General features: G+C 37.4%; 1 protein-coding gene across 1 annotated transcript in view; it reads right to left on the bottom strand.

The window, feature by feature from the left end:
• The window catches only part of WASF1 (WASP family member 1), an 82,932-nt gene that overhangs the window by 16,720 nt on the left and 50,386 nt on the right, over window positions 1-15,826 (bottom strand). The window contains exon 2 of the mRNA XM_032185697.1: window positions 10,241-10,401. Within this exon, the coding sequence (XP_032041588.1) occupies window positions 10,241-10,373 (133 nt within the window). The 5' untranslated portion in view covers window positions 10,374-10,401. The remainder of the gene's footprint in view (window positions 1-10,240; window positions 10,402-15,826) is intronic.

The following is a 15,826-nucleotide window of genomic DNA, read 5'->3' on the forward strand; positions in this document are numbered from 1 at the left end:
AAAGCCAACTGATAATGAAGGTATAAGAGGAGCACTCAGAGAAGACAAGATCACTGGAGACGAGCTAACTTCACACCTTCCACTGGTGTGGAAAGGAACTGGAGAGATCCTCATGCCAGAACTCTTCTTTGTGGGAGACTTGTCAAAGAAAATGAAGTGACTATATAAAAAGTACAGAAAATAAATTGGCAAAACGAACAGTAACGATTTGTAAATCTCCTTAATACACAATGGAAGGTGGCAAGCACAATATCAAGTTTCAATTTTTTCATGGAATATCTTGAGAGCTTCAGGCCGGTAAACCTGATATACGAACAAATTAGTATAAATCATTATGAAGAACTGAATTAGCAGCCACCTGGATGAACTGCGAGGAGTCAGTGCAGCTTTTGTAAAGGTAAACCTCTGCAGGTTTACAAGCACACAGATGGAGTGCAATGATCTAGTTAGATTTCCAAGAGTTTGGAAAGCCCCTAGTCAAAGCTTTTTAGGACAGCTTAACATCCAGGGCATAGAAAGTAAGAGACTTGGCACAGATAATTCCTCAAAAGGTATAAAACAGAGGATAGGAGTAAATAACCGGTCTTCACACTTGAGAAAGGGAAGGCTTCATAGCTTTATGTACTGGGATCTATGCTATCATAGATAATTGTAGGTGACCTAAAAAAAAGAGAGATTAAAGTTGGCCAGTGATTCTAAGGCATGGAAAAGAAACAGAGCATTAGCAAGCACATAGAAACCCAGCTGGTTGATGAGGCTTCCAAACTGGAAGCAGTTGAAGGCTGAGAGATTAGTAGGAGGAAAGCATCATACATGCTTATCTTGCTCTTATTCTTCTTGAGGCATCTGTTACTAGCCACAGTGAGAAGCAGATGAAAGGTACAGCCGGTCTTAGAACCGTGTATCTGAGGACTAGGCCACAGTAAAAGAGATGGAAAGTTAAAGTCTATTTAGCTGGCAACTCACCTAACACAAGACTTTCTAATATACGTCTTGAAACTCTGAAAAGTTTATGTTCTTTAACCTGTATCTGAAGCAAGAGAAATTACTTAAAAATGAGATCCACTAAAAGCAAGATTACTAAATTTTTAATATACATTTACTATAAACAGATTTAATCTAGTTCTGATAACATATTCAGATATATTCTAATTATTCAATTTAATTAGACAACTCATGTAATATTCAGAGACATACAAATTAAAATCAAGCATAAACTTTCACGTATAGATGTATTTGAAGGCTAGTTTGTTTTATCTATATCATTTAATCAGGCTTACAATTCATCTACCTCATTAATGAGCTCCAATTGCAAATAATCTGTCTCAAGATCTTTTTGTTATTTTGCATACAGCCACAAACACATTGCACAGAATAATTTGCCTGTGCTTATGAACATTAATCCTCAAATGGGAAATACATTAAAAACAACCTGTCGTGTTTGAAGTGGTATGCAACCATAATGTTGTCTCTACCTACATGCCTGTTGGCAGTCTTCTTTGTTTTTTGCTTGAAGCATATTGAACTAAATGAGTTTTCAAGCCAAACAAAATGTTTGCTTTTAGTGAAACGTATAACTTCCGTTCAAATGAATACTATGCATGAATGTATGTATACGAGACTTTTAATCCAGTATTTGTTTATTTTGACGTCTTTGTGTGTATTCCATACAAATGTATCTTCAATTTTGAATAGTTTGCAAAAATATATGACAGGTGATAACAGTGAACCACACAAGATGTCACAAAAACTCACATAACTTACAACAAAAACTTACAAGAAAAAACAAAAAAAAAAAAAAAACACCATCCCAAACTTATTGGCAGGATGCTCAGTATTTAATAAACACAGTTGCTCACATTCCTATTAATGTATAAGTAAATAGGTTAGAATGGTAAGAATCAAGATTAATGTCATTATGTAAAGTGAGTATTACTGAAGTATTATTAGCAGTGCAGATCACTTACATCATTATGAGACTGTTTGATCAAAAACTCTACTTGTGTTCCATGCAGCACAATGAAGAGAATGACAGATGACTAAAACAATTAGAATAATAATGCCTTAGGATTTTGGTCATAGCTGGAAATATAATACCAGATTAAAAAGATCAGTGATTTGTTTACCTATTAATTTATTTGCAGAAGACTATATTGGCATTTATTTCAACATCTGTGAAAATCTTATTGTGTTTGCAAAACTTGCTTAATTGACCAGAAATATACCTAAATTTGCCATTTTTAAAAGGCAAGCCACATTCCCTCAAATATTACCAGTTGTCCTTCTCAGTCCATCATTCTGTCTTTTATTAGCAGATCACAGAGTTCTTTTCACTTAAATAAGAGGACACACAAGTATTTAATTTAAATTCAGGAATGCATTTATCAGCTCATTCTTTTTGCAGCTTCTTGTCTCAAAGGTCTGTATTCATGATAACTTTCAGTAAGAAAGTGACACCAGGATGCAGCTCCCTCTGGTGTCAACGTCCTTTCCTGTGACAGCCAAATAAAATGTCCTGGAAGTGACAAATAGTCCTGCCCCACAGAATGTATGCATGTATGCCTTTTTTGGACAATTCTTCTCCTGACATTTAAAACACCTACAAGCTGAAAATGCCAGTAGCTATTAGGTGAAAATGGAATAAAAATAATACTGCTTACTGCCTTCCTCTTCCTCTTTTTTTTTTTTAAACTAGACACACAAAAACATATATCATCTATTCCTGTTCATCACCATGGCAATTTAGCACACAATGGCTTATAAAATCTGAAAAAGCTATGGATCAGTTTTACAGTTTTCAATCTTTCACCGTTTTTCCCTCTTCATTTATTTTTTATCACCTAGTTTTTCCCTAAAATTTATTAAACATTTGTCCAGCACTGACTTCTGTGTACAAACTAATGATCTCTAACTATCCAATGCAGTAATAGGCAGGGATACTGCAATACAAGAAACACCATTTTTGACTTGTTCTCAGGACATATCAGATGAATTGAAATCAACTACAATCCCTACACAGTGTTTTGAACCCTATTTGAAACTAACTGAAGTGTGGCAGAAGAGTCCCTTTATCAGTCCCTCTCAAAACTCCAGTCCTTAAATTCACCCCAATTACTGCATTCTCTATGCTGTATCCATTAGCAAAACTTAAGGAATGGGTGTTTAAATAAATCATTTTACAACACCAGATCAGTTACCATCAGATGAAGTTACAGGCTCTCAGACAAGGAGTGGGACCTGAATCCTGATGGAAGAAGCTTGTTTTCTTTAAAAATGCAAAAGGACAGTAAAGAGTTGCAAGCCCTTTGACTGCACCTAAGGCTGAAACAGCATCCCTCAGACCTGTTATGGTATCAGCAGCCTCTAGGAACTATGATCTAAATTTTAAGAATTTATCTGAATAAATAAACTGATCACTTGAAGTGCTCAAAGCCATAAAGCACCATCAATTTGAAAATTCAAGAAGATGACCAGTAAATCTCAGGCCAATGTGAGATGCATCGAGTGGGACAAACAAAACCAAGACAATTGTTAAGTGTTGCCAAAAATACTACTCTTAGTTAATTTAGCCTTAACTTCTCAATCAAACTTCTGGAGCTTAGCACAAAGACAGAAAATTAACATGTACACAAGCAAAATCTAATCCACCTATCATTAAAAGGTATTGATATATGTTTATAAAATGCACGTATAATGTATAAAATATTTAATGTGCATTTAATAATTTTTGACATATTTAACAATGTATAATGTATTTACCATAATAAATGCTAAATATGTTAATATATTAAAATATAAAAACCTCAAAATATCATTACAGTTTAAAAATATAGGTTTGGTAATCTGACTTTTGAAACAGCTGTAGAAATGTTTAAAATCAAAGAATAAGCTAAATGTTGGGCCTGTTAGCCACTTTTATGCCATCATTCCTTGATTTCTATTACTTCAATTCCAGTCTCATAAGAAACAATATTTTTGTTCAGTACATTTTGTAAAAAGAAAAGCATAGAACAAAGGCAGCAGTAAAACCCACCCCAGGTCCTACTTCATTCTTTTCCCAATATTCTACACTATGCAAAATTACACTACTAGCTACCAAATAGTTTCTTACTATATCATATATTGTATATATTAGCAAATAATCTTTTAGGATAATTAATTACCATATAAGCCAGTATGAATATGTAACCAGGGTCCCTTTATGCAGCAAAACAAGAAAGCTATTCTTTCTATTAATATATTTTTTCATCCTCAGTTAATTTTGACATATAACTTAATATATCCAATGCCAGTTGATTCAGCTTCTCATCTTCACCACATTAATTTCATTTAATTAAATGCTTTAGCAAAAAGGCAAGCTGTATCAGAGTTTCACTGAAAACCCTAGGCTTGATTCTCATTGGATTATTTCAACCCCACTATTCATTGAGGTTGCTCTGTGGCTAGGAGAAGGACTAAAGTTAAGGGACTGAACTGTCTTCCAGGCTCGGAGATAAGACCCTTGGTAGATCCTTGAAACCATTAGTGGCTGTAGATGAGCAAGCTCTGGAAAACCATGTAACTAAATATAGTTCATCTATGCTAATTAGGAACCTATCATTATGAAGGTGTAAGAGCAACCCATAAGGACTGGCTGTGAGGATTGTAACAGTATGGTCATAATTTTGAAGAGACAACCTGGTTCCTTTAGCTGGCAAAGATGAACCACGCATTTATCAGACAACCTGACCAGGATATCAAAAACTCAGGTGAAGGCCAACTCTGGAGCAGGTCTTATGCTTCTCGTTGACATCCAAGCAGAAAAAGACATCCTTCAAAAACCTTCAGTCACAGAGGTCTGAGGTAACATTTCTCATCTCCCACCGAGGGTACCATTCAAGTAAACTGGCTGAGCTTATCCACGCAGTACTCAGAAAATCTGGGAAAGAGACTGCTGGGAGCTGAACTTGGTGTTGAAGGCACCACTCTTAATAATCCCTTCACAGGGAAGTCTTACTCTTCCTTCAGTGCTTTATCTAGGCAATAAATTAATGACTTGTAGGACTTCACACTACTCTGATTTCTAACACAGATGTTTTCAATGAGAAATTATTGACCATTTGCTCACTCCCTCATTATCATTTGAAATGGAGATGAATCAGCATCATATTGCTGACGCGGCTACTACTGGAGAGACACCATCAAGAAATCACACAGAAGTCTTTGAGAGGATGGAGATCTCTGAAAAGCACTGTAAGCCTTCAGTTTTTGAGCTCATCAGTTCCCTTACACCATCTGCATTAGAACATTTTCTCTAGTATTCCCTGGTAATCATAGTAAAACAAAGAAAGAGGGGTGACTAATGAAGAAAATTCACAGAAAACACTGAATATTCTTGCAAGCACAGCGAGGAGGAGGATTCCCACAGCAGGAACCTGCTATAAGGATTCTGCTGGTTCTGAAACACTGACTGAAGTCCTAGCTGCAGGTCTGCAGAGACCTACTTCTCATCGTGCAACATGTGGGGGCCTCACCATGTGAAGATGGTGTCCAGATATCCTGGTGAGAGAGGCTGGTCTTGAAGAGGCTTGGTTCTAAAAATTCATTGCAGTCTAGACACCTTGATGGTGAGTATTTCTAGAGAAACATTTCCCATTTATTGAATAACATAAAGCTTTGGCAAAATGAAGGTTTTCTGAAGTGAGAAAATGTCTCACACAAGACCAGCAATGCTTAAAACTCTCTAGGGGATGGCATGGTAAGCAAAAAATAAGGAACAAAACTCGAGTTGGAGCAGAAAAAAAGGGTGAATAAATAATATGTTCAAAAGTAAGTATTTTACTGGTTACAAATAAGGTGTGAGGAAAAGAAATAACTACCTAGGACAACAAGATAAAACTCAGAAATAATACCAAGAAAAGAAAGGAAGAGAGAAAAGGTTACTGAGGTTCAATGTTAATTGAAAATTATTTTCACTAACATTAAATGTACTCCAGCTTAGAAAACAGTGTTATTCAGCATCCTCTTTCGTTATAGAAAATGTAGAAGAAAATGTAGAAATGTAAAAGAAAAAAAGGGGGAATTAACATCTTGCTACAATTCAATGAAAGCTCTGGTCCGAATGCTTGCAATATTCATAAAAGGAACATACATACAGAAAAAATACTCAAAAGGAGAAATTTTCTCCTCCTCGTATGGGAGTGTCAGACTGGGAACAAGAACGAGCACCATCAGTTCGGTTTCTTATATGATAGATTTCGTCTACAAGGAACAGCTGAGTAAAAGGAAAAACAAGATTGGTTGATGGTTGTGAACAAAAGAGGAGGTTGCCCCCAGACAAAAGAACTATTTATCCATCTTCTAACAATGGCACAGCTGCACAGTGCTATCGGTCATGTTTCATATATGATGGAAGACGCTATAGCCTGACTAACATACACTAACATAAACCAACACAGGCTGTACTGAATAAAAATACATCTGCGACATTGCTGAAAAAATAGGTAAGCACTTATGTAAAGCAGATACAATCAGAAAGCAAGAAAAAAAAGGGAAAAATGGCTAGGAAATAGACAGTTACTGCTGCTGTCCAGAGAGTTTCTGTTGCCACAGTGCTAAGAAAGGCTGTCAGAAAACAGGTCCTTTTATCAAGTTAGGGAAACGTGGGAATAGACGGGGAAAAAAAAATTACTTACTGGCAATTTTGTATGTAGCATAAAGACAGACCGATATGTTTTCATGTTCCAGAGAGAAAGGCAAGGCCTATCACTCAAAGTAGATATAAGTACTTCTGTCCTTTCATCTCTATATCTTTTAAAGGTCAATGTGTTTTTTTTCAGCTTGAACAATTAAAAGCAACACGTCAAATAAACTAGGAAAGGACTAAGAATTTGTATGAAGACACATAACAACTATTGCTGACAGACTGATGTAAAGCTCTTTTCATTTTATATTAAAACATTAAAAACCCACAGAATTCCTGTCATTTTATAGGTATTGTTTCTGCAGGCATGCTCTGCTTGCACATAGCACCCAAGACCACAGAATGGTTGAGGTGGTAAGGGACCACTAGAGGTCATCCGGTCCAACACCTGGCTCAAAGCAGGTCCAAGTAGATTCAGTTGCTAGATTAATCCCATCGAATTATTATGAAGAGCTCCAAGAATAAAGATATAACTGCGTACATGATAAAACTCTACACTAAGCTTTTCTAAATAATGTTTTTCAGTACCATTTGAAGTACTGGAAGCTCTAATTTCATCATAGCACTATTTGTCCATATCATTATCAGAAGAAAGGTTAAAAGAATGCTTGGTCTCGAGAGTCATAATGGCAGGAGATTAATCCTCTATTTGAGGGCTGGTAACAGAAAAATCTTACAGGCAGAAATGAAAGAGTGCTAATCAGGTTAAAGAACATTCATTTCAATTTGCATAACTTTACTGTCAGAAGCAAAAGCAGCTTTAGTTTAAAGGAAATTAAGCCCTATCAGAACACCGAGTTTCAGCTCTCGGAGAGAAATCTAGCTCTGTCTACAACTTGAAGGCTGATTCTCAAGCACGCCCATTTATCCACGGAAAACAAGAAGGGAAGGACTGCAGAGAAGCTGGTTGCCAAGGGACTGCTGCAAAGCTATGCCTGCTGGCTATGACTCACAGATGACTACTAAAATTTATCTGCACGTCAGCAGGCTTCCCTGTATACTGGTAAAAGTGAAACACAAGGTGCAGACTGGTTATTTGGGTTCAAGCATACAGGAGACAATATTCCTGTGCCAGAAGATCTCCCCAATCTTTTCAAATCCATATTGCTACAGGTCCAAACAGAAAGAATAAAATAAAACAATTCTAGATCAGAATACTTTCAAAAGGTACTCATGTCTTTATAAGAAGACCTCTGTTTTTAATAGAGAAATCCTCAGTATTGCTGAGGAATAAGGACTAATTTGTAAAAATGCCTTCTATTTAATTACAGATAAAAATATTTTTGTTAAAAATATACAGTATAAAACAAATACATACAGGTTGAAAAACTAAATCAGTTGACTGTATTAAACTCCAAAAAGGAACATCAGTTATTCAGTAATTCAGTTGGTATAAGCACTGTCCATAGAAAACTGCAAACACCATGATGCTGTTTGGAAAGAAGAACAAAAGACTGAAGTAACAGGTCCTGCTCATCAGTGTCTTACTTATTAAAAAAAAAAAAAAAAAAAAAACAGCTCTGAGTGACCTATTCTGTGCTTGCTACTGCAGAGTAAACTGGTACCTTTTCTCTCCTTTCTTGCCTTCCTTGTTATCTCCACCATTTTGTGCCTTCCTGACCACTACTGAGTCACAAGCTCATGACAAACTCCTCCCATGTGAAAACAGCTAAATTAGGGCTCATGACTGTGTATGCACAGTTCATGTAGCACCACACTCCTCTTACAGAAGCGGAGTTTACATAATTACTGTTAAATTTCCTGGAAAGTGTCTCTCTATCAGTGCAATACATTAGGCAAGCCATACAGCAAATGCAGGACCACTCAACAGGTATTCTTTCATCCTTAGTTTTATCCCTTAATTGAGTTCTTCCTGTTCTGATATTGCATCCTGTGAGGAGCAGCTGAGAACAGTGGATTTGTTAAGCTTGGAGAAAAGGAGGTTGAGGCATGACCTCATTGCTCTCCACATCTTCCTGAGGGGGGGAGATGGAGGGGGAGGTGCTCATCTTTTCTCCCTGGTATCCAGTAACAAGACACGTGGGAATGGCTCAAAGCTGTGCCAGGGGAGGTTCAGACTAGACATCAGAAACAACTTCTTTACCAAGGGGGTAGACAGACACTGAACAGGCTTCCTAGAGAGGTGGTTGATGCCCCACGCCTGCCTGTGTCTAAGAAGCATTTAGGTAATTCTCCTAATGATATGTTTTAACTTCGTCAACCCCGAAATAGTCTGACAGTTGGACTTGATGATCTGTGAAGGTCCCTTCCACCTGAAACTATTCTATCCTATTCATCCTGCACTTTTCCTGAACAGCTGTAGAAACAACGTCAGACATGAGGTATGTATAATTAAGAAAACACAGCAAATACTGCTGAATCTCAAAAAATTAAGCACTGACACCATGCTGTTGGGTTGGAAGTTGGTGTTCTTTAAAACTGAAAATTGGTTAAGACCTCGGATGGTGATCATCTACTGCATCCTAAACCTGTATGTTCTTGGTTCACAGAAAATAATTTAACAGTTAAATTATTTTCCTTGCTTTTGCAGCATCTATATGAATAATGTTCATATTTATGTGCTGTAAGCATTCCTGTCTCAATTGCATAATTCAGTGTCCTCAATTAGGGTGCTACTAGGTTGAAGAGACTAACAGCTTTGAAAGGCTGCCAAAGCACAGCACCGTACAGTATACCCTCAAACCAATAACTAAATCAATCTAATTAACAAATTAGGCTGCATCACCTATGGCCCTAAGATACTGAGGAGCTGAAAGGCTTTTCACATTCTGGATTTATATGCATGCACATTTTAATATTTAATGTGCTGGTAGTCTGGAAAATACTAGTATCCTAGTGGTTAAAAAACAACCGCAGTATTGGAAATTCAAAATACTACGATGCTGGTGCATCTGACAACTTTTTAAAGTTGCTGTAACTTAAAGAGAGACAAACACGCAAACAAACAAAAAACAACAACAGAAGCCAGCTTTTGCAGAAAAACTCCTTCGGAGTTCTAGAGCTTGTGAAATTTACTCCTTTAAAATGCACCAAGGGAAAAACTGTTGACAGGAGAAGGAAGAAAAATCTTTAACTGTTTGAAAACCTATGTAACAACTACATTTCTGGATTTATTATTAAAAAAAACACACAACTTTTAATCTTAATGACCATCACAGGATGAAGGGTTTAAGTTAAGAGAATTAAAACAATCCAGTGATATATATTCCCCATTATGTCATATTCCTTACCCAAAAATTGCTCTAAGGTTAGCAATTACTGGTTTTATTAGCTACCAGATATCCTATTCTGACATGTTCCACAGGTAGCAGAAATATACAGCTGAACAGTTCTGAGATGTGCTACTGGAGAAATTCAGTTTGAAGCCTAAGCGTACTTTCACAGCAATTGATGCTAATCACTAGTCAGAAAAGGAGCAGATTGAAGGCTCAGCCACAATTTTCCGAGAATGTGAAAAGGTGTTCCTACTTCAACCACAGAAACAGCGAGTGTAAAATATATCAGTTCTAAATACAGCTATTAGGACAAAGTACTTACTTAGGCTACTCAGCTGTCTGATTATGTTTGCCAAGGAGATATTGGTGACACATTCCAGCTCATTCTTGATACCTCGAGGCAGAGCTGTGTGGCACAGATGCCTGGGGTCTATGTTTCTTTTTACCAGCGGCATTTTGAAATGTATCAGTGGACCAGGAAACCTGTAAAGAAAGGACACAAAATACTGTAATAAGTTAAATTGTATTTTAAATTCAGATTATGTCGAAGTTAAATTGACTAATCCTAACAAGATAAAAATACCTCCACAGTACTGACGGAATTCATTGCTCAGTAAATACATAAATCTCGTCTTCTTTGCCCAATGAAAGACTATTTCATTCTCTATCTTTAAACCTTTATCCAAGTCAGATGCCAGTGATGTGACAAAGACAATTCATGCTTCCCCAACCTCCCAGAAAAAACAAAAAAACCACACACAGAAAAGTCTTCTCACTATAAAAACGTTAAATAATTTTCTTCTTGATGGATTGCTTCCTTATTCAGGCCAAGCAAAGTCCATCAACAAATTCCTTTTATTATGTGGTCAAAGTAGTTTCCTATGCCACCTGAAAGGCACATACGATCCATCCATTAAGTAATGTTATATTACTAGCAGGAATCATCCTCTTGTCTAAGCATCATTTACAAATCATACCTAATCAAGGTAAGAAAAGAGAGATTTCCCTTCCACCTGCACTGCCACTGGCAACAAATTTAGCTAAGCTAGGGATGCCTCTTCCAAATACAAAAAAATACAAATACAAAAGTCTTTTTGGTAAATTTATAGTACAAAATCCCCCATGACGCAGAAATCCTACCCCTCCACACCTTTTCAAATCCACATATGTTACATTAATCAAAAGCCTTCACCAGCTCTGCAGACAGTGTAAGAATCATCTCAGACTTGTGATTTTCTGCACCCACGGCACCGACTGGAAGGAGTTTCCCAGTGGGGAAGTTGTATCTACAGTATCATCTTGTCTTATTAATGCTGCTTTTTAAGTTCATTTACAAAAATTTTTCTTCATTAAAAATGGATTTCCTAGAACTCTGCACTTTTTGTGTTTTCTGCCATGTAAAACCCTGAATGACCAACAGAAAACCCCTACTTGATATCCAGAGAACAGTTATACGTGGTGTTGGGATAATTTAGCCTCCCTTCCCACTGTGGAAGAGAGATTGCTCTTTCTCAAGACAGCAAGGCAGACAAGTTTTCCACAATGCTCCCTGCAGACTGAATCCCTCCGTAGGACAGCGTGGCAATGCTTCATCTGCCTTCTGCTTCGAAGCTTCAGCCCCAAATGTTCCCAGGATGCAGCTGCATCTTCATGCTGTGCAGCAAAACACATTTTCCCTATAGTATATATTTAGCCATGGGTATCTTTACTCATAATGGAGATTTTTTGGGGGGAGGAGTAAGAATCCCATAAGGCCAGTGGCAGTAGAGCTGAAATTCTGCTGACCTAGAAAGTAATAGTGAATTAAGAGTCAATGAAGATGGTAATGGGGCACCTTCCCCTTGCAGGCTGCTTAGATTTCTCCTTGCCATTTTTTCTGGGAGGCTATTCTTTCTCTGAAGGCTGCACTTGTAACTGAGGAACCCAGGAAGGATCCTTAATTCTTCTTGAGAAACTCTGGGCTTCCAGGATCTGGCTAGACATCATTCAGTGCCTTTCAACAACAAGTCTACTCCCCTTATTTTCTTCAGAAGACAATCAAAAATATTTGACACTTGATTAAAAATACAATAAAATAATTTCTCTAGTCACTGCTTAAGATGAGAGTTCTGAAAATTTTGTAATTTAGTTTCTCAATATTAAAAGTTTAAATACATGAAAATGTGCATAGGGCAGGAAAATTATAGGATCAGATTTCTATTTTCCAGGAATATCCCAAGTCTTTCTAGCATACGAATGCCAAAATACCAAAACGCCAGCTGATAATATAAGCTACATTAAAAAAAAAAGTGCAAATATGAACACTGTCTCAGACAGAGGCATTGAGAAAGTGTTGACAGTGACAAGTGAGCCTCTGTACTTGTGGTACACCATAGAGAACGAAGCAAGGCAGATCAAGCAGGACCCTACCAGCAGAGCTTCTGCAGTCTTAGCAGCATGCAAGCCTGTAGGAGCAACAAGCACATGAACAACCCTGGTTCATTACCACAGTTCCCCAACAGAAAATAAAGGAACTATTTTGTCACTGTAAAAGTAACACAACAAACAACATGTGAGCAATGTTCTACAGAAACAATTAAATATTAATTCCAGACTTGAGCTCTTTCTTGATTACTACTTTAATGATACTGTCAAAGAAGGTAAGTCTTGGAAAGAGAGGACCAAACGCATATGAAAAGAAACTTAATAAAAGTAAAAAATCTACATTAAAAGAAAGTGAAATAGTTATTTCTAATACAGATATGGGATATAAAAAAATATCAGTAAGAGTAAAAAAAAAAATGATGGTTGATGCCCTTTTTCTTGAGTTATTTAATCAAGACAATACTAAACTGATAATATTGCTCTCCACCATGGTTTTATACCCTGCATGAAAAAAAAAAACTTGCCCAGTTTATAGCATGTACAGATCATAAAGTTTCAGATGCTTAAGTGAAAGATTCTCTATAAAACTGTGTGTAATAGCAGTAACAAAATATTAAAGAAATTTTATCCCACTGCTAGATAGATTTTAAGTAACAGCATTTGTGTAGTGCCCCTTACCTGCCTCATTTGCCTCTAGGATAGAATATTTGACAAAACAGCTGAAAAGACGCAATATTGGCCTGCATGTTTTCTCCAGTGGGCATAAAAAAAGCTGGATAAGCAAAGATTTGGCCAGAACTCCCTAGATCTCAAAACATACAACTCTGAACCCGAATAAAAGTCCACTTATGACAATAGATTTTTTTTGACCTCTCTAGACTTCTCAGAAAATCCACTCGGCCCTTTCCTCCTCCCCAAACCACAAATATCATTTTCTAATAATATCTGACTAAGGCAGTTTGGGTTGTTCTATGCAAAGATATAGAGGAAAAAGAAAAGGTAGCACAGGGAAGAGAAAGTATGGTGTAAGGTAGAGTTTTAAGTATGAATAAACTTGGAAAAGAAATGCCAGAAGATAACTGCCACCTTCCAAATTATGCATCGTGTCTGAAAACTACACAAAACCTGAACAGAGAATATTTCCCCATTTCCTACAGAAACAAGAACAAGGAGGCAGCAAGGAAAATATCAATCAAACATGCTTCAAAGGGAAACCCATCTCACATGATGTTTAATAAACGGTGGAACCCATTGCTACAGGAGCTGTACACAGCAAATTACCTGTTGGTAATTTGTCCACCACAGACCACATAGTCTTCATAGTTTGTGGCAATCTCTAGTAGGTCTTGATGATTCCTCCCCGGTCGTGTTTAGTGATCCCAGCACTGGGAGCCCTCACTCACAACACAGGAGTGGGACAGCAAACAACTTGACCGTACCCAAGCAATGTCTTTTCTCCTATAAAAGATGACTTTCCTAACGCAGATCGTATCAAGAAAGCTAACAAATTCTGAAATCCCTGAAAGTATCGTGCAGCTTTAGAGCTGTGAAAGAGGAAAAAAAAAAATAAGGAATGTCACAACCCAGTATATCCTCCAGATGAAAAGCAAAAATTGTACCATCTTCCCCTCTGCTCCCAACCATACGTTACCCAAGCCATTCCTGCTGCAAAAGAAAAAATCATCCTCAGATCATAACGTCTTGTTAGCGGGTTGCTCTCAATTAAGCCCTGAGAACTGTAGATAAGGGTGACCAAGCAAAGGAGAGGAAGAAGCATGCCAGTGCATGAGAGCATCCCTTGCTGTGAGAAAGGTGACCGGACACCTGAGAGGCGCGGTTCTCGCCCTGCCTGCCAGGTGACACCTCCAGGGCAGGGACACGGTTCCCTCCTCCCTGCTCTCCCCTACAAACCTCCGGGCAACTCTTAAGCAGTGGCACTAGTTTGCACTCGATGAACTGCAAATGCTCTAAAGGGATCTCAACTGGGAAATTAGTCTTTACAAAGAGAGACGGATCTCTTTCGCACAGCCACTACTGAAAACTTCTCCCACACTTCTTGTGCATCCTTTGAAGCACTCTGACTCCACTTGAGAAGCCGACTCTAATCTTTATAAAGCTGTCTGCTACTCCAACACTTGTACAACAGCTGGCACAGTCTGCCCCTCCATGCTGAGAGGACAAACAAGCACAGAGTACGAGCACCGAGTGTGCGTATGTACTTGGCACCTACGTGTTTCATTTATCTATTATGCCTTGATGTGATTTTTACAAGTTGGTATAATGCTGCCGTTGCCTATGGCTTAAAGAACTGCAAAGCAATGGCACTAATGAAGACAATTAATACCTTCTCAGAAGAACAGCCTTAATGAGATTTGACTGCCCTTCTTTTCAAAAGGCAAGTTGTTTCGTGTCCTTGCTGTGACACCGCGCATGACGATCACCCCACCACCACTGCTGCTGAGAGCACCGTGGTGTCGGACACTGCTGTCACTGCCCCTTAACGCCATCCTGGAGACGTATCTCAGAAGTTCAAGATGCATGGAGAAACGTTGGATTACTAGAAGCTTGTGAGAAGCTGAAAATGTCAATTGTGACAACGCCAGCTGAGATTTTCTAGCAAGTAACACTAATATAAGTAGGAAAGCACACCATCAAAGTGGTGAAAACTAACTGCCCAACTCTAACTAGAAGTGAAACCATACTTCAGTTTTACTTTCAGAAGACTAATAAAATTTCACAGCCACAGCATCTTTTTAATGAAAGTTTACTTCTGATTAGGTTACACTTTGTCAATACTAAACTCAGTTTAGTTTCTTAGCATTAATGAAAGACATTCATCTATAATTTTTATGTAAATCAATAATGCAGCACTGGAATGTCCTTGCTTTAATGGGTTTAAATTTCATTCCAACCATTTTTATAATGTATTTTTATGGCTGAGTATTACCATACTTGTAATTTCTCTAACATTGTACAACAGCAATGCCTTTCATATGCCTCATTTAATGGATCACATTCTAGCTGCTGGCGTAATAGATCACAGCCTGAAAAGTAATAACCAATTTAACACTTCCCTTCCCCACCTCCCCCTTAGAAGCAGAAATAAAGTATGCAGTAGCTTTTATATTTGCCTATATAATCACATAACTAACGGTATCTATGCTAAACAGACTTTGGGACAGAATGAAAGTAGCTAATAATCTTCATATTTCTTACATGAAAAATCTTTGATTTAATACAAAGTTCTGTTAACTTTATCACCAGAACTTTCAAAATTAAGTTTCTGCAAAAATAATTCTCCTACATGCAAGTACCAATAACATCCTCAGCTACCACTGGATTTGCATTAACTGAAAACTCATTTTGTAAATGTTAATCAAGCAGCCCTTAATTATCATCAAATTCCTCTCTTTGTTTATGACATATACTTTAATCTTCAATTACCTTCTTCAATTCAGACACGTGGTTTTCCTTGAATTTGGTCTCTTAACATCATTCCACATAATAGTAAAAAAAAATTACAACACTTCATACAAATCAGCTG

Source organism: Aythya fuligula, chromosome 3 (assembly GCF_009819795.1).
Source record: "Aythya fuligula isolate bAytFul2 chromosome 3, bAytFul2.pri, whole genome shotgun sequence".
NCBI lineage: Eukaryota > Metazoa > Chordata > Aves > Anseriformes > Anatidae > Aythya > Aythya fuligula.